The 19,276-nt window shown below is 33.9% G+C and overlaps 1 protein-coding gene across 1 annotated transcript; it reads left to right on the top strand.

Annotated features, from left to right (window-relative positions):
• Positions 1-492: 492 nt before the first annotated feature.
• LOC123525781 (uncharacterized) lies at positions 493-19,023 on the top strand. The gene is made up of 4 exons (XM_053538393.1): positions 493-526; positions 10,987-11,237; positions 12,195-12,350; positions 18,036-19,023. The coding sequence occupies exons 2-4, from the start codon at positions 11,042-11,044 to the stop codon at positions 18,254-18,256; spliced, it is 573 nt and encodes a 190-aa protein (XP_053394368.1). The 5' UTR covers positions 493-526; positions 10,987-11,041; the 3' UTR covers positions 18,257-19,023.
• Positions 19,024-19,276: the final 253 nt, after the last annotated feature.

Genomic DNA, 19,276 nt, shown 5'->3' with positions numbered 1-19,276 from the left:
ATTAGATGAAGTTACCGGCTACACTATACAGTGCTCCGCTCTATGTAGTTTAACTGCCATAAAGGAAATCACCCATATTTTATAAGCAGACGACAGCTACAAAAGCAACGTGATAGAGTTCGAGGCCAGTCTATTCTCTGTGTTATCGATGGCTGCTAGGACATAGAAATCAGAGGAGAATATTGGTAAAATACCGTGTGTAAAACACTTGAGTGTACATGAAAGGCATTTAAACGGAGTACTCAGATCAGGTATAAACATTTTAATGAATACTTTATAGATCGGCTAAAACGATTGATTAGTCACTATGAAATAAAATAAAATCAGCAGATACAGTACTATTAATACTGATTTATTTTTAGAATATGATTATATGTGATAGAAATATGTCGAACAGTGCATTTCAACAGTGTGATCCAAATTATTTATTATTAAGATATTTTATTCTATATCTATTTGATTTATCCAATCGTGAACGTTTATTTGCAACACGTGACCGTACAGTATATTACCGTATTGGATGCACGTGAGTACAAAAACCTGGATTTTTTCCGTATTTGGATGGTTCAACAGTCCCATGTTAAACAAACGATAAAGCCCGAAACGCGTGAAAATGTAAATCAGGTGAAGTAGTCGCTCTATGTACAGAGTCTGATTATGCGTCTTGAAAGCAGGGTTATTTTGTCGCTAACGAAAGTGTTGTAGGGAGGTTGCACTATATGATTTATTTAATACTGAGACTCAGAAATACAACATTCATTCTAATATGCTTCTGTTAAAACACGCTTACTTAAAAATGAGGTCACGTTAACGTGCTATGACGTCAATGTTTTTGTTGCGATAAAAAAGCGCTATTATTTTTTATCTACTGTTTTAGATTAAGAGCATATTGGAATCGAAATAATGTATAGCAAAATCGTGTTTTACATAAATTAATACACTCAAAATCGGTTATACGTTGAATTTAATTTATCATTCAATGAATCACGTATATTTCTAAATGAATTAAAATAAATATTCATGTAGAATAAAAAGGTTATTTAGAGCCTAACATTGTTCTGTATAATATATATTTGCACTCATACCAAGCTAGGAGAATACAGAAAAGGCAGAAATACATTATTCAGTGAATCATTTTTAATTTAAACTGAAATAAAACAGATATAGAATAAAAAAGTTTTTTAACATTGTACTGTACAACAGCGGCTCATCCAATATAGTTTTCTCAGCTGGGTACTCGTCAAAATATACCTCCGTATTGAACAGAACAATGTTGAATAACCTAATGTTATTGTATATATAGGAGACGTTGTTAAGCACGTCATCAATATCGGCTGTGTGTACCACGTGATAAATATTTCTAGAAAGGTCGTACAAACACTGATAATATATCTGTACTACCATAATAAACAATGGCAACATCAGAAAACAAATTCTCAGTAAAATGAACGGAAAATGATGTCCCAGGTACAACATTTCATTGCAGTGATATTTCAGAAAATATTCTGTTTGTGAACTTAAACGCTAGTTAGAGTGTAGATGTTTAAATATATCTGGGAAAAAGACAGATATGATTGAAAGGTATGTCTACCTGAGTAATTTGTTTGTTTTGGTATTGTTTATACCTAAAATGTAATTAGTTGCTAAAATATTTTCTTTGTTTTGTTGGGTTTTTTTGTTAGTTACAATTTATTTTGTAGAAGACACTTTCTTTTAAAAGGTGAAAATGTAAGAAAAATGATTTTAAGTTTAATATCAGGAAATAATGTGATATACCAGAAATCAATTTCTAAAAATTATGAATGAAAATAAATAAATGAATAAATATATTAATAATAAATAAATAAATAAATAAATAAATAGAGAAATAAATAGATAATGGTCATTTTAGAGATATTTGTGTAAATGGTTTGAGGGCATGAACAACCAATTGCAGATGTTATCTGTCATATGCACATGCAAACAGATGTGCTTTTTATCACAAAACTAGTTTATGTATTTTTTACAATGGTGTAAAGCTTGCATAGAAGCTGGTGGTGCTGACGATATTATTACACATCCATTGATGGCGGTAGATGGTATGAGCAGAAAGTTACTGAAGCCTTAGCCAAGTTGCGCGGAGAAGAGGACAGCTCAGTGAACGTTCCAGTCTTTCCGACAACAGGATGGAAGAATTTTCCAGCCGGTCACCCGCCAAAAGGGTTTTGTTATGGTTCTGTATATGAGCACATAATAACAACAGCAAATACAACAAGAATTAATCAGTCCGACAGTAGCAGTGACAGTGAGGATGGAGAAAAAGATTTCAACACCTCTAAACCAATGTTGAAAGGAAGACAGGTTTTCATAAGCAGACACGTAAAGAATGTGAAACACCAGATTAAAGAGGATTGCCAATTCATTTAATGCAATGTAATGGCTTCAAACACTGTAAAAACAAACTAAATATCGGTATTTGTGTTACGTTGAAGTCAACTTTGGGAAAGGTTATGGATACGGCATGTGATTTTAAAGCCTCATCAATGGGTAGATGTAATCACATTGCTGCATTACTTTTTTCGTTGGAAGATTACATAATGAAATTTAGAAATCAGGTAGCTCCAATTACATGTAGTTAACTTTGCACGTGGAATACTGTCGAAAAAAAAACAAGCGTGACCCACAATGTCAAAGTGCTGACTACAACAAAAATTAAAACCTGACCGTATTGAAAAGTTTGATCCAAGATCAATCAGAGAGTGTTGATGAAAAAACGTTTGTGTACAATGTCGTAGCAAGTCTACCAAACAGCAGCTCTGTAAGTATGATGCAGCAGGTACTCGAGATGAAATGCAGTGACAATGATGTAGACAAGTTAAAACTTAAGAACTTGACCGACTCTGCAATAAATTTATTCATATCAACTTGTACAGAAACAAAAACCTATGATGTTCCCAACACCCATGAGCAGACAAATTCTGAACAATGGCATACAAGCTGAAGCCTAAGAATTACAGCATTGATTGCTAAGGAAATTGTTTCGACAAGGACCCGTAGAGGTAGATATCACCTTCTAAAAAGACGGTTATTGGGAAAGGTCTAACCTGACGTAAAAGCGTTGCTTTACGGAAGAAGTCATGAAAATGAAGCAATTGATCTGATGCATACTGTAAAGCGAACAATTCACACACAACTGAAAAATCAGGACTGTGGATTATTCCAAAATTTATTGAATTTGGATGCAGTCCTGATGGACTTGTATACAGTAACGACGGGAACCTTGTGGGTGTCGTGAAAATCAAATGCCGTCTGGCATAAGAGAAATGTAACCCATTAAAGAGAAGACAAAGATATAATCTGAGCTTTAGTGTTCACGACAGAGCAATAGTAGTGAAGCGTACTCACGCATATTACCACAAGATGCAAATGCAGATGGAAATATGTGATGTGGACATGTGCGACTTTGTAATTTGGTCACCTAAGGGAGTAAATATTCAGCGGGCCAAGAAAGAGAAAGACTTTTGGGACGAACTGTACCAAAAACTTATAGAGTTTCACAATTGCAAGCTCGTGTCAGAGTATCTGGAAATGAGAATTCTAAGACGATTTATGCCTGTGGAATTTTAAATTTTATTTGGCTTCATAAGTTAAGTCAAATTACGTTCCAGTACTAGTATTTATTTTTGTAACAAAATTCATACATTATTAAAAAATGGCAAAAACTGTTTTACGTTTTTTATATTTAATTTAATATAAAACTACTTATTTCTGAAAATTGCATGTTGTACGCTCATAAGAGCGTAGAATATGACTTACTAAATATAAATTGAAAAATGACTCGTTGTTTTCGCTTTTAATAATCATATCATAAAATAAACTTTTCGCACAAGTAACGTAATAAAACGTATTAGGTTTAAAAAAATGTTTTTTCCGGTATCCCGACCTACCCTAAATTTTCGGATCGACCCTAAATGTTTTTATGGCCTTGGAGACTTTTTTTTTTTGAACTTTTTAACAAAAAGTTGCAAAACTGCACTTTTTATGCTTTAAACATTGTCAGTGATGTTAGAAATCAACGTACTGATGCTATAAAGGCATAACCCCCTTATCTGTTTTCATTTTTTGACACAAAAATAATTTCCGAAAAGTCTCGCTTATTTAAATAAAAAAAATTCCGAAAAAAAAAAATCGACCTACCTACCCTAATTTTTTTTTGAGCATGTTACCGGAAACAAAGAATTTTTTTTTAGCCCTTAGCGTCTGATTGCCCTTTTCACGCTTACGTAGAATCAACATTTAGTACACGAAATTCATTTTGAAATTATTTCTGAAATGTCTAGGTCGGCAGCTCATAAAATTAATACGGAAATATTTTACATCCCACTTTCAGACAACATCAAAAAGGACCTTAAGAACGATTTGACGAAGTTCCAAAAAAACTCCATATACTCTTTCTCCGTTTAGGACCCCTGTGGGATTTGTGCTTATTGCGAGTTCAAATATTTTTTGCGTAGATGAAAAGCTGACATGTCGTGCTAAAGCCCAGGTAGTTGCACATCGTCAGAAAGCGCTGTAAATTGACTCCCCATTAGCAAAAATAAAAGAAGTCCACGCCTATACATTTAGAAGGGGCGACCCAAGCGCGTGACCCCTGAATATCGATCAATGCAGATGCGACATTCGTTTTCAAGTTTAGCATGTCTAAGGACTTCGGACACTTTCTATATGAATTTGCCTACTCCAAGAGTGAAAAATAAACCACTAAGAAATAAGTATTTAATTATATATACCATCAAAATACATATTTGAGATTATTTCTTAAAGTCAAATTTTTCAATATTTTTTCATAAAATGGTAATTTTTGCTCTAAATAGAATTACGTACCCTATTATATACATATAAAAGCTATTTTGCTTTAAAGAACATTGTTCCCCCCCGTGCATCAAAACCATATTTGACCAGCATATGTAGATATTAATTATACACACTTTCTGTGACTATTGTGTTGATGCAAGGGGTGGAACAGTACTTTTAAACAAAAAATATAACTACAGGGTGTTCCCAAATGTAAAGTAACCAATACTTTTTATATTCATTTTAATAATTTGATAGTCACATATTTTTACATCTGTTTGTAACTAAAATACTATACAAATGTTTGAATGGGCACATATAGGCATGTTATACATGTAGAGTAGTGAGAGAAGCAAATACTGTTAATTCATTATTATTCATTGGGTTAAATTTTCATTCGCATATCCTGTTTGTTTGTTGTAGTAGATTGGCAAATGTTTGCTGTAAAATACTAGCAACACACCAGGTAATCTTCTGCATGCCCTCCTCGCGACGCGCACACCAGGATGTAATTTGTTTTCCATTTTGTTTTTATTATTATTTTTTTTTTTTTTTTGTAATTTTTATATATTTTTCATTTCTTTATTTCTTCATCTTTTTCTGTGCATTTATATTTATTTCTTTCAGACACATACTACATGTGACACGCATTCATCACTTCATGTTCTTCCTTCAGTAAAAACTGAATTGAAGATTTTCTTTGCGGCGGACTAGGCCTAAACACAACAAAAAAAGGGGCAATATGTGCACAGCATTTTATCTGATCCTGACTATAGTCTATCCAACAGAAATAAAGCTTGGCATTGATATGCCTGTGATGCATAGGTCAAGAACAGTAGCTTCTTGGCAGGTCATATCAGTGACGGTTTCACATTCAGTGTGATGCCACGAAAGTGATGTGTCAAGTCGCTTTCCATGCAGATGGCATATACAAATACGGCTAGACGCGAACACGAACTAAACGGTCCAGCCGAGTTTCAGGTGGAACTTTTAAGCAGCGACCTGCTTCAACTTTTCGAATATGTTTTGCCCACAACTTCAGCCCTGAATAGACAACATTATCTATAGATGGGTTGTTGTCAGACTTATCCGGATTTAACTTTTTCCGATCCAGCTTCCTTAGGCAAGCCTCAGATAGAACTGTCATTTCGGATACATTTTTATTACATGTTTAAGCGAAATGAGCCGTGCTATGAGAAAACCAACATAGTGGCTTTGCGACCAGCATGGATCCAGACCAGCCTGAGCATCTGCGTAGTCTGGTCAGGATCCATGCTGTTTGCTTTCAAAGTCTATTGGAATAAGACAAACCGTTAGCGAACAGCATTGATCCTGACTAGACTGCGCAGATGTGCAGGCTGGTCAGGATCGATCAATGCTGGTGGCAATTGCACTATGTTGGTTTTCTCATGGCGCGGCTCAAATATTATGTGTGCCACTGGTACTTATCCTAAACAAAATCCCACCCTACAGCCTTGATAAGATTACTGACTTTTCTTATTATTAATGTTATACATCACACAAATAGCTGCCATCACTTATAACAGAGCTATACAGACATGTACATGTACTTAAATAACTACCTGAACCACTGTAATAAAACTGACCGGTCACTATACATGTATACCTATTCACACAATGTAATGCGTCAATAACTTTACATTATGAACAGTATATAGATAAATCAAATACAGGTTGTTTGGAAAAATATCGTTCCCGTTTTTATTTATTTATAGGATTTTAATCTTAAAATGTTATTTTTTCCTTAAATAAACAGATTTTGTCACTTTTTTTTCGACTGGAATTAAAACATTTAAAACTTCCGTAAAGTGATGACATTATATTTTCACGGAAATTTAAACATTTTATTTTTTCAAAAAAATATACGCTGGCCCAGATAAAATAAGAAAAACATCTTGATAGGAACAGATACAAATCAGTTTCTGCTGTAATAAATTAACTAATACATTTGTTTATCACTGACTCGAAACGCTTTGGGTATTGTTTAAATACTTAAGGAGAAATTTGCATTTGAAATGTAGGCTAGAAGCATATGATAGTGTCCGAAGTCCTTTCATTTTCTTTACTTCCGGAAATAGCTGGAGGTCGAGTGACGTCATTTTTTGTGTTGCCAAAAACATACTTATGCCTGGCGAGATTGCATGAAAATGTACCAGGTGTCCAAAGGATATAACCTAACTAAAGACATTATAAAACTGTATATATTATAATGCAAACCAAACTGTCATTTATGTTCAGCTGTACATCTTGCAATATGTGCCAAAAAGATCTGTTGCAAATAGATTAATGCATTATGTAACAAGGCCTTCCAGCAGCCAGAGATCAATGCTTATCATTTCTTTAATCAATGAAGATATTTGTTTTCTGTAATTTAACACATATTTATCAAATATTCATCCAACACATAGTAATTCGCATTTTGTAAGCATGAATAAAGTAAGCACACTATTTAGTGTACCTCTTCAGGAATTCCTTGATCAGTGGAAACATCAGACAAACTGACCCATACTATCAATGTTTGTACGACCTTTCAATGCTGACAGGAGTGGGGCCTATCAGCGGTTCTTTTTTTAGAACATTTATACCTCGATCTCTCCTATACATTGATATGCGTTTTAAATGGAAGAGCTTTAGAGACTTTACCTTGCAAATTTTTACAGCTGTAAAAGACCTGTATTTTTGTTCAAAATAACAGTCACGATTATTTCCCATTTACATCTTTAGATTTTATGTAACAACATTAATTTCAATTTACAGCTGTAAAACGACTGTAAAACAGATCAAATTTTGCAAGTGAGATAAAGCTGTAAAAAATCTTACAGCTGTAAAATGGAGAAAGTTACAGCTGTGAATATGCCTAAAAGTAACAGCTGTAGAAATATTACAGGTGGTGAAATGTGGAGCATTATTTTAAGGGACGAAATTTAAGCAGAGGTACAAAACGCTTTAGGATGAACAGCAGTTCTCTAGAAAGGATATCAATTATTACAAAAAATGACAAATTATATGATCTAGTAAGTACTGAACAATATAGAATATGGAAACAGTATAGCAAGTGCAAAAATCAAGAGTAGGATACAAATCTACTGTAAACACTGTGCATCACACCTTGTTTATTAAACTTTCTTTGCCACGAAAACATATGATTATTTTGTAATTATTTCCTTTAAAGTTATCAGTTTCAAATATAATGTAAATAGTTAATGTGTCTACTTATACATGTCTTTTTTTTTAACTGTATTAGATAACTAAACATTTGAACTTACACACTAACCGTTAAAATTCCAAAGTTTTCGACAATGTGGTGTCACTAAATTTCAGTTATATCCAGCTAAAATGGCTGATAGTACTCTTGTTTCCCTCCAAAAAAAGTTATAGCTGTGATTTTGAGACATGATCATTTTACAGCTTTAACTTTTTACAGCTGTACTTTTGAGACTTGTATGTTTTACACCTGTGAATTTCAACGGTATTTCTGGTATTTTTCCAGTTACAGGTCTTTTACAGCTGTAAATTCAAAATATAGGTCTTTATAGACGTTTTACAGCTTTAAAACAGGATCTATTTTCGTACAGATACTTCCGTTTAGATTTACCCATTTTTAAAAGAACACAATAAAATTTTCACACAACCAAAATGAAAATTTTGTTCAGTGATCGATATTAAAACAAATAAATGACAATGTTTGACATATGAAAACCAATATATATTGTTATCTTATACATTTTTAAAAGATAAAAATTCTCAAAAAAAAAAAAAAAAAAAAAACATCGCAAGAAATAATTTAATTCAGTTTCTGTGATCGGACACAAAGATATCCCTGCTACATCACTTATGTTTAGATTAGAACAGTCATCGTATGATAAAATTATTTAAACATTTTACAATCAAAAGCGGGTCAAAAAAATTAAAAAAGAACAAACAAATAGAAAAAAAAAAGGAAAAAAAAAAAAAGAAATTGGCTTTTATTTTATATTAACTTGTATCCGTAAGTTAGATCAGATGTTCATCACAACATGAATGTTTCTATAAACTGATTTACCTGAAAGAAGCATTTTACTTATTAAAAGTGCCGACACGATATTATACCATTGAAAAAAAAAAAAGTCACATTTATGCATAGGTGATATAGTCACAAAAGGAACTAGCGAAAATGGCATTAAGGTATTAGGCCCCTAATAGTAATGTTTAAGAAATGGCATTTGCTTGGTATATTCTTACAGTTGACCGTGCTTTACATCGTGTTGCAAATTTTTAAAAAATTTTACCGTGCCGTTTTTTATAAATTTTGTGTAATTTATGGTATTTCCTCAAGCTCAAGTGGGGACAAATTTCAAAGTGATGGCCTTTATCTAAAACGTTTACAGAGAATTCATTTTACTATTATTTTTTATGAAAGAAAAATCAAACTATTGGTAAACATATATAAAACTTAAAATAAAACTGTCAATATCATATTTTTAGGGTGCCTCAAGTAAACGGGTTGAATGTGACAGAATTCTAATTCCAACATTGAAAAATTAAGGTCGAATGCTATGGGTCTGTTTTGAATTTTGCTCGCTTCATTCAAAAATAACCTTGGGGCAGAAGTAAAACCTACCCACATTTCTTCCACAATATGTAATCTAAAGATTGAAGGCAAAATAAAGAACTTTTACCGTATGTAACTCAGTATTTTTAAAGATGTCTAACTCTACACCTTCTGTTTCAGAGGTAAATTCACTTTGAATAGCAAGAAATTGCTTATCAAATGATTTTTCCCCATTTTTATGCAATAAATCATTAACAAGTCTTGAAAGAAGTGAAAACTTACTAGAAAAAATGGAAAATAAGGAAAAAAAATGTTGGTCCCAGTGGGGTTTGAACCTACGCCCCCCTGAAAATTGCAGTCAAAGTAGGTTTATGGTAGGAATTGAATACTCTTCAAAAAGAAGATACTCTATTATGGGCCTAATACCTTAAATTAATTCTAGCATTGCGTCTGCATTATAGTGACGTTGTATTAAAATTCGCTGCAACATGTTTTCTTGTGAGGGAAGACAATTTTTGGCATGGTATCTGGAAATAGATATCAAGTATTCATGAGTATGGTAACAATGCTCAGTGATGAATATGATAAGCACATATTTATTGAATTGATTTTACATTTGTTGGTAATTTTGGTGTTGTTTTGGGTAGTCCTAGGTCGTCCCGTGTTTCTTACACGCATAAGTAACCTGGTCATGTCTGATCATTTACAGTTAACTGGGCTGGACACAAATGTTAGATAAGCCTGCCCTATGTAGTCATAATATTTACTATATAATTACTCAGTTTATTTATAATTCTTTTGCACGAAGTGCTTGTTACAGCTGATGAGGAAGTGATATCGAATAGTGTCAATATTACAGAAACAAATTTTATGAATCCAAAACAAAAAAATGTACGTTCTTCATCCATGAAACATAGCCTCACCCTCTGCATAATTGGCCTAGAGCGTGCCTGTTCTAAGAATATTAACATGCATGTATTTTGCTGTAAACCCATGTATTTTGTAGAATATTCAAGACATGAATTAAGTATTTGCAACAAAACTTTCTCCAAGGGTTCGAAATGTTAAGATTTATATGTAATATTTAGAACTTCAAATATCGATGTCTAATACGAGAGTGGCTTCTTTCGAATTTCACAATTGGTTACATACTACTTGTATTAAGCTTAATTTATATTGACACGCATTCCTTCTTCTGTAGATAGTAAAAAATAAGTAAAGAACATGCAAGGAATACATACTAACTCGATGTGCCGTATGTACTTGTTGATAAAGATGAGTATTTGCATATAACATAAAATGTCTATTATATACCAACAGGAATAAAAAGAAAATTGTTATAAGAAGTAAGTAATGAAATACAAAGCTACATGCATATGCGTAATTTATTTCTAATAAATGTTGTTTCTTTTTGGCAGAAGATATCAGTCATTTATAATATATAAATATATAGGTCGCTTTATATAGAGTCATGCAGGTACCTTCAATGTGTACACCATTGTTTTATTTTGCATGCTGGGATGATGGATATAAAGTTTCACAAATGTTGATTACATATCTTGAATATCTATAAAGGGGGCATTTTCATTTTGTCAATACAGGACTAAAGTGACGCATTTTAAACAGAGAAAAGCTATCTTGGACTCTCACGAAATAATGCCACAGGTGCAAAGATCACACAATGTAATAGTCATTTTCATCCTACCGGGTGGAGTCCTGTCTGGCTTGCTGCAGTTAGCGGGAAATGTAACTCCAGGATGGACCAGATGGACCCGCACACAGAACCGTATGTGGAGCCACGAAATCGGTATATGGTATACATTGAAATGTGGAAAGCATACCTGTAACATAGGTAAGATTTTTCATATTTAAGTGAAAGTATTACCATTGTCAAGAGGTATTAAAAGCAACATTTGTTTTATAGATGGGTATTAAGATCTACCCTATGTTCGTCTCGCTCTTAATTTTGACGGGACATATGATAAAATTGCCCGGATCACTTTGTGGATGTGGGCGGCAGGCAGCTGCATAAAAGTTGTAGACTCTTGAACTTAAGCAGATCTTATGCAATATTCACTGATAAACGTGGTCAAAATGTTTAGTTTATGGGCACTTCACGGAATATTAATAAGCAAGAAGCTTGTCCAAGTACAGTAAAGGATTTTAAAGCGCAATACTGACGTAGACCTGAGCAACAAGAATTCGTATTCATTAGTCTAAGATAACCTGTTTATTAACTCAACGTATTCTTTATTTGTTATGTCTTTAACATGACCTGAATCATGTTTCGCTTACAGCAACGCTGTCACAACATCAACTGTGTTTAATAAAGTAAGAATATGTTGACTGACTAGTTATTTCCTTTATGTTTTATTTTCCCATTTAGTATGAAAATTTAATATTCTTTAAAGATATCTTACGCCCATCTTTCAAGGAACTGTTTTATCCATAGATATTTAAGTGAAATGTGAAAATCCTCATCAGATATAGTCAACTTTATCAAATATGTAAATAGTTTATGTAGAGCTACATTCGTAATTAAATGTCATGCAGTAACATTCGATTTTTTAAAACAACATCCAGTATTTCAGTGTTAGAACATTTATCCTGTGTTCAGCAATACATGTATTACATGTGTACTATCTCAAGCCTTATGCACAGCACTGTTAACACATATAAACATATTATTTTATGTTTAGATAAACTATATGTAGAAATTGATCATATTTTCAAACATGAAATTTGTGTTAAGCATACCTGTAACTTTTCACACAAATGTGTCTAATGGTATTCGTGAATTTTGTTACAGAAGGGTTAGATGCAGCCGGTCCAATACATGTACAAATGGCCATTGCGCTGGTTGCTTGTTTCTTCGTTGCTATATACCTGATGTTTATCAAGACCAGAGGAAGTGGAATTCAAGTGAAGCACCTTGCAATCAGTGCGTACTTTTCTCTGATGTCAGGTAAGTGTAATTGTGTATTTTTACATTGATTATGTTTATGTATGATTCTGCTTTATGTAGTTTGTCTTCGTAGGCACATAAACCATATTCTGCGTGATCTCAGAATTGCTAACTTGATAACTAGGGAAAGTTCTTCAAACTTATGTGTTTTCCCTCTATCACTTTTATCATTTCCAAATCGAGGCACACTTTGTGTACTCTTGACAGTCTTGTTTGTGTAATATTTACTAAATCAAGGTATACGACAAGCTACTTAATATAAAAACTTCACTTTATTTCAGCGCAGTTTACATCTAAATGTAGGACTTATATTACAAGCAGAGCATCTTTCTTTGCCTTTTCATATTACAATAAACATTTGTGTAAATGTGCAGTTGTTAAAAGATTGATAATGTTATTTTATCAGTACGATTTCGTTATATCCTTTTGTCAAAGCGACATAACAATTGAAGTTGTATTTTCACTTCCCTAAACGTCAACATTTCGCAGCAATATAACCAAATAACTAACAAACAACCGGTATTTAATCGACAGACGATGAATTAAAATACGAGGAATGTTCCGAAAATTATAATACTACACTGATGACTCGGTTATAACTTCCTAGAATCATGTGCCAAGTATATGTTAGCGTTTATAGATGATAATTATCATATACATGTAAGCTGTATAGACTTACAGAGTTACGCCATTGGTACAGTCACATACACTGATTATGTCAAAAATGAATTCGTATGGAAGCCCTGGAGGGACACTTGATTTCCGTACTTCCCACTTCTCACTTCTAACTTTTGCACTTCTCACTTCCAACTTCTTGACTCCTACTCTTACTCTCTTACATTGACTTCTAACTTCCCACTTCTGACTTCCAACTTTCGACTTCTGATTCCAACTTCGACCTTCTACTTCCGACTTCTGACTTCTTACTTCCTTCTTCTAACTTCCTGACTTCCGACTTCCAACTTCCGCATTTCTGACTTCCGGCTTCCTGACATCTTACTTCCGACTTCCGCACTTCTGACTTCCAACTTCCTGACTTCTTACTTCCGACTTCCAACTTCCACACTTCTTACTTCCGACTTCCAAAGAGGGAAAGTTGGAAGTCAGAAGTGCGGAAGTCGGAAGTCAGGGAGTTAGAAGTCAGAAGTGTGGAAGTTAGAAGTCAGAAGTGCGGAAGTTAGAAGAGGGAAGTAAGAAGTCGGAAGTAAGAAGTGTGGAAGCTGGAAATCAGAAGTCGAAAGTCAGGAAGTTAGAAGTCAGAAGTGCGGAAGATAGAAGTAAGAAGTGTGGAAGTCGGAAGTAAGAAGTCAGGAAGTTGGAAGTTGGAAGTCGGAAGTCGGAAGTAAGAAGTCAGGAAGTTGGAAGTCAGAAGTGCGGAAGTTGGAAGTCGGAAGTCAGGAAGTTAGAAGAAGGAAGTAAGAAGTCGGAAGTAAGAAGTGTGGAAGTTGGAAATAAGAAGTCGAAAGTCAGGAAGTTGGAAGTCAGAAGTGCGGAAGTTAGAAGTCAGAAGTGTGGAAGTTAGAAGTAGGAAGTAGGAAGTCAAGAAGTAGGAAGTGAGAAGTGCAAAAGTTAGAAGTGAGAAGTGGGAAGTACGGAAATCAGTTGTCCCTCCAGGGCTTCCATAAATTCGATTGTTTTCCATTTACACGGTTTTTGCTATAAAATAAGTACTTTTTGACAAAAATGATTATCAGACATAACAAAATCAGGTTGAAAATGACACATTGCGAGTCTACATAAATGAAGAACAGATAGGGATGGGGCCTCGCGGGTCGTCTCCGAAGAAGTTTTGAAATTCTATAAATGGTGCATTTGTAAGACCCTGTAGACAAAAATATATTGTCAGCAAGACTGACAGTAAGTAATATGTACAAAAGTACACATTATCAGTAAGTTTGCAGATTTTTAGCTAGAAATAAACAAACGAATGACTGCTAATTAGTCCAAGAAATATAAGGTCGTAATTGTTACTTAGAATTTTAGATTGTTGAAGCAGCCCATCTACAAGATTTTTCCGTTACAGCTTCTATTTCTTGTGGCCCTACTTTTCGATGCATGGCTCAATCGCTGTTTGGGGTTATCTGTGCTTCCGGAAAATCTACTCTTACCTTTTATCTTTCTTATATAATATCAGTTCGATAAATATAAGAAAGTCATTAGTGTCTGTATTCAATAGTTTTTGCTGAGATTGCAATATGAATAGGAACTGTTTCGGTGAGAAATATGTAAAAATATTTCAGTTTCTCTAAAGTAAAAATAACTTTTGGCAAAGTCTTCGATATAACAAACACCTTAATGTCAGTGGATAAAAATGTTTTTATGGAAATACATGTATATATGTTTTAGCATTTCCTAACAATGAGCTTACAATATACATACATTCTAAAATAGACAAAGAGATATATTTTACAAAAGTGCAACTATAAAGCAGATTTCAATAAATGGTTTACAAAATAAATCTGTTTCATCGGCTCAGTTAAAAACAATACAGCATTAGGACTAGATGTAGTCGGGTATTTTCAAGAAAATGCCGGGGAAAGTATAAGACAAATTAAGGCATCTGTCCGGAGTTTGTATAGATACACGTTATTTCAAAGACTCTTCTTTCCATTAATCTTTCTGCCTCGAGGCATGTTGCATTAGAATATGAATGTGCAATATCTGAAAGATAGCGAGGCAGCTGTCTCGGTGTGCCTCAGTGTAGATATGGAACTGGTATAATGTTACGGAAAATGGATCACTTAATATTTCAAAAAAAAAAACCAACTACATTTTCATTTGCCTTGAATTATCAGAGTGAATAATTACTGTTCTAAGTTTGTGTTCTTAAGTATTGATCAAGATTGAATTTTTAATACATAACTTTAGGAATTTTTGTCACAGAAATTTAATGTTTTTGGATGATATAAGAGCATTTATTCCTTACTCTGCTAAATTTCTATAGTGAACTCGTCCTTCTTTCAACTTGGACAGTGCCATTAACTGTTAAAAGGGGTGCATACCAAAACGTTTCTGACTGAATGGCGGACAGTGCACAGGCAGAATCAGTCGTGTTCAGCATGATAAAGGTTAACATACAAAACATTTTAACCTTCTTATTACAAATGTACTGTGTCGGATAAAGTATAAATTAAGGTGGAATGCGCCTAATTTGAAGTTGTTGGGTTCCGTTTCGAAATTTTGTTTAATATAAAATTCAGCAAATTCCTCATAGAATGCGTATTTTAGTTTTTTGATATTTCTGTAACTTTTTTCTCTACAAACCTTCAAACACGACCATTGACGTCCATTTTTGATGAACCATTATTTCACGTTCGTCAGACTGTTTTTTTAAATCGTTCTGTTCAGTCAACAAGTATCGATTTGCTTGTTTCTCATCATATTTTCATTTAAAAATGACTTTGAAATGGTGCAAAATTTGTGGAGATCATTTTAACGTTGAAGTGACGTCAGAGCGACAAATATGACGTTTAGTTTTGAATAAAAAGTTTGCGTTAATCTTGTCTCATGTAAAACCCAAACGATAGACTTTGACAATAAACTAACATGACCATGAAAACTTCATTTTCTGTCGATTGAATGAAAATAATTATGGGGTCACCGAATTCATTTTCCCGTAAAATTACGTTACGCTACCCCTACCCCCAAATAACAACATAGCTTAGTTTGGCTGTTTTTCTGATATATCTCTTTTCAAATCTTAGTATTTTACATTCTCATTCATCGGTTGTTCACTACAGGCGTGAAACGAATCATAGAACGTGAGAAAGAGAGCTTTCCTTTCTAAAGAGGTCCTTATAACTGTAAAATTGGCGACTTCATTGAGAAATTGTTTGAATGCAGAATGTATTACATACGCCAATACGACAACTTTGCTTAAAAATACTGATCATGTTATTTTTGAAAGTCTCTTTAGATATACTTTCTATATGATAAAGCTTAGTTTTTCAATTTTTTCTTATTCAAAGTACCAATAAACACGTTTTCCGTTTTAAAACACTGCTAACATGAAGAATATTTGCATATGCAATTGTGTTTACTGTTTGGAGTTTTCACGCTTGAAACACAAACAGAAAGCATCATTATTGTACAATATCATTGATCAATATTATACAACAGATTCAAATATTCTAAAGGTTGTGATTTCAGACGTATGACCCTTGACTCAACCGCCCCTCCAAGGGAGTAAAGGTTGTTCTTGTTTTTTTTTTTAATATCATCCCTAACCCTCCCTAAATACGCACAAACGCACGCACGCACGCACATCCCAAGGTCTTACATTTTTACTATTTCGTTTCTTACTTCTCCACCCTAGTAACATCTGCCCATAAGATAAGTTGCCATTGGCTTGCCCGATTAATTACCCGCTCCACGCATACGTTCGCATAATTTGATGGCGGAATTTGGTTTTACGGGTCAGAGTTAATTTTTGAAATTTTATACCACAGACGCTATTTGAAATAAATCATAACTTGTACAAGTTCAGTATTCATGATATAAGAGAGGTTTCGTTGAGCTACAGCGAGTGTCAGTCACAACCGCTGCTTTCTTTCTTTCTTTCTTTCTTTTATCCCATCCGCTTAGCTCAGTAGGAGCGCAGATCTATGGATCGCGAGTTCGGTCCCCGGGTAGGGCATGCCGATTTGATAGAAGGCACGTGTCCGAAATCATTCGTCCTCCACCTCTGATTTATGTGGTGAAGATAGAAGTTATTTGTTGAGAATACAGAATCCAGGAGCACTGGTTAGGTTAACTGCCCGCAATAACGTAGAAAAACAGAGCTAAACCAATAAACAAAACAAAACAAAAAAAAGTAAAAGAAAAAAAAACACACACAAAGAAAGAAATCTTTCTTTTTTTTTTAGGTCATGGAATGTTTTCATTACTCGTATTTCTTATGTTTCTAATGTTAGGAAACAGTATGATGTATGGAATATGTTTCTATTATGTGTCTATGAATACAAGGATAACATTTGTACACACATCTCCGGAGAGCTAAAACCTCTTTGCAAAGGATGGTGTGTCTATCTAGCCAAGTTGCTAAATAAATTAACCTTTTCAGAGCAACAGCCTCCGTAGCTGTTTTCCCGCGGTTGTTCAGGAGGATTCACTTTATTCGAAATCGGGGTGTCCGACTACTCTCCAAACAAAAGCAATTGTTAATATATGAAACGGCAGTACCATATTCTCACAGCTGAACAGTGACTAAAACAGACGTCATTTGAAAGGTTAGAAACATACATTACAGTTGATTCAAACTGCGCATGATTCCGGTCGGCTATAATGAAGTTATTTGTCAACATGTAGTATTATAACGTCGATTTTCGCAACTATTCTTTAGAACGTTACGCATTAATGAGAAAACTTCATTGTCCACGCAACATAAAGGGCACCCTCGCTCGTTTCAGTCATTTTTTATTTCAAAGTGAAATGGACATAACTTTGAAGAATATTGAGGACGGCGAATAAAACAACGATTTTAGGCGAAATAAAAAGAAATTGCACAAGAAATACACCATAATTTAAGGTTGATGTAGTTTGATATTTTAACTACATTTTCAAATAAGTAAACCTTTAGCTTATTTATATAAAGACGTTTTTCTGTGATTTACAAATATTGTTGTTATTCTGACTCTATGGCATATGTCTTCAAGACAAATATAAAAAACTTTTCCGCTTTTTTAGGTATTTTGTCAGTCATGCCAGTGGTGTATCACGTATATTATGTAATGCCGGCAGATGGAAGTTTTGCATACTCTTCACTACTGGTAGGAATGGGCGGAGTCCTCGCCTTGATGGTTTCTGGGACATCTCTGTGGCAAGTGTGCTCAAACCTAACGACGCGAGAACAAAGACTGGAGTTGACCCCCGTCCATAGTCAGCGCGATGGAAACACACTACTATAACCATTTTTCGAACGCAATGTATTTACTAGAAGAACGTTATCCCCGCCAGGCGAAGCACTTACACACGTTATAGTCACAATGTATGGACTGTAAAACACAAACACACTCTTGTAAATATGAATGAAAATCAAGCCCACGTGAATGTACTCAGTGCCTTTGCAGAAGACAAATAACAAGAGAAATACCACGGGCCGACAAAACAGGCCTAAGCAGCTTAGTCCTGTCGGCTACAAGAACTTCACATCATTGAGTATTATTCCACCTGTTAAGTTACATACAATCAAAGGATAGCGTCAAGAGGAGTTTAGCACTAAACATAAGAGATATCACAAAACATTGGGGTCTAATTTAAAGAAACACTTATGTTAAATGATCCAAAGCCTTATGAAAATTGCAAACAAAACCCCTTGTCGCAAAAGTGTCTTAAGATTACAATGTAATATTAGATTTTACGACCAATTTTGAAGAATGTAAGAACATATATACCAATTTATGCTTGCTAGAATATTTATTAAAATGCTTACTGATTCTTCATTTTAATATAGATAAACACCAGTGTGATGGAAGTAGACGCTGAGTGATTATGAAAGTGTGATAAATTTATACTTTTACTATTGTTTTAAAGCGGCGTATTAGATAGAGGTTATTTAGATGATACATTTGAATGATAATTACATTGATTACATCTATTTGTTCCCTTCATAAGATTGTATTGAGATTCTAAACGCAAACGCTTAAATTAATTAAAAAATAAAGATTTAAAAGTTCTACGTCTGTTATTAAGTAAACAGAAGCATTTTGCTATTTTTCAGAACACAAGTTTATATTATACGATTTCAAAACCAATAGTTATAGATAGTCAGTTATCAATGAAATGCAATGCGAGTTTTTAGCTAAAACTATTTTTCGGCAACTGATTTCTAAAAATCTGACACAATTATTTATTCAATAATTTAAAATCTGTAAAATGATCCTTGGAAACACAGAATGCAACCAGTACTCGGTTTCATTCAGTCTGTC

This window comes from Mercenaria mercenaria, chromosome 3, assembly GCF_021730395.1.
Source record: "Mercenaria mercenaria strain notata chromosome 3, MADL_Memer_1, whole genome shotgun sequence".
Lineage (NCBI taxonomy): Eukaryota > Metazoa > Mollusca > Bivalvia > Venerida > Veneridae > Mercenaria > Mercenaria mercenaria.
This window is presented reverse-complemented; position numbering and strand designations above follow the sequence as displayed.

Excerpts from the sequence above, each read along its gene's own strand:
- LOC123525781 (XM_053538393.1), top strand. The coding sequence starts at position 11,042 with ATGCCACAGGTGCAAAGATCACACAATGTAATAGTCATTTTCATCCTA. Across the intron at positions 11,238-12,194 it reads AAAGCATACCTGTAACATAG|AAGGGTTAGATGCAGCCGGT; the intron begins GTAAGATTTTTC and ends ATTTTGTTACAG. Across the intron at positions 12,351-18,035 it reads GTACTTTTCTCTGATGTCAG|GTATTTTGTCAGTCATGCCA; the intron begins GTAAGTGTAATT and ends CCGCTTTTTTAG.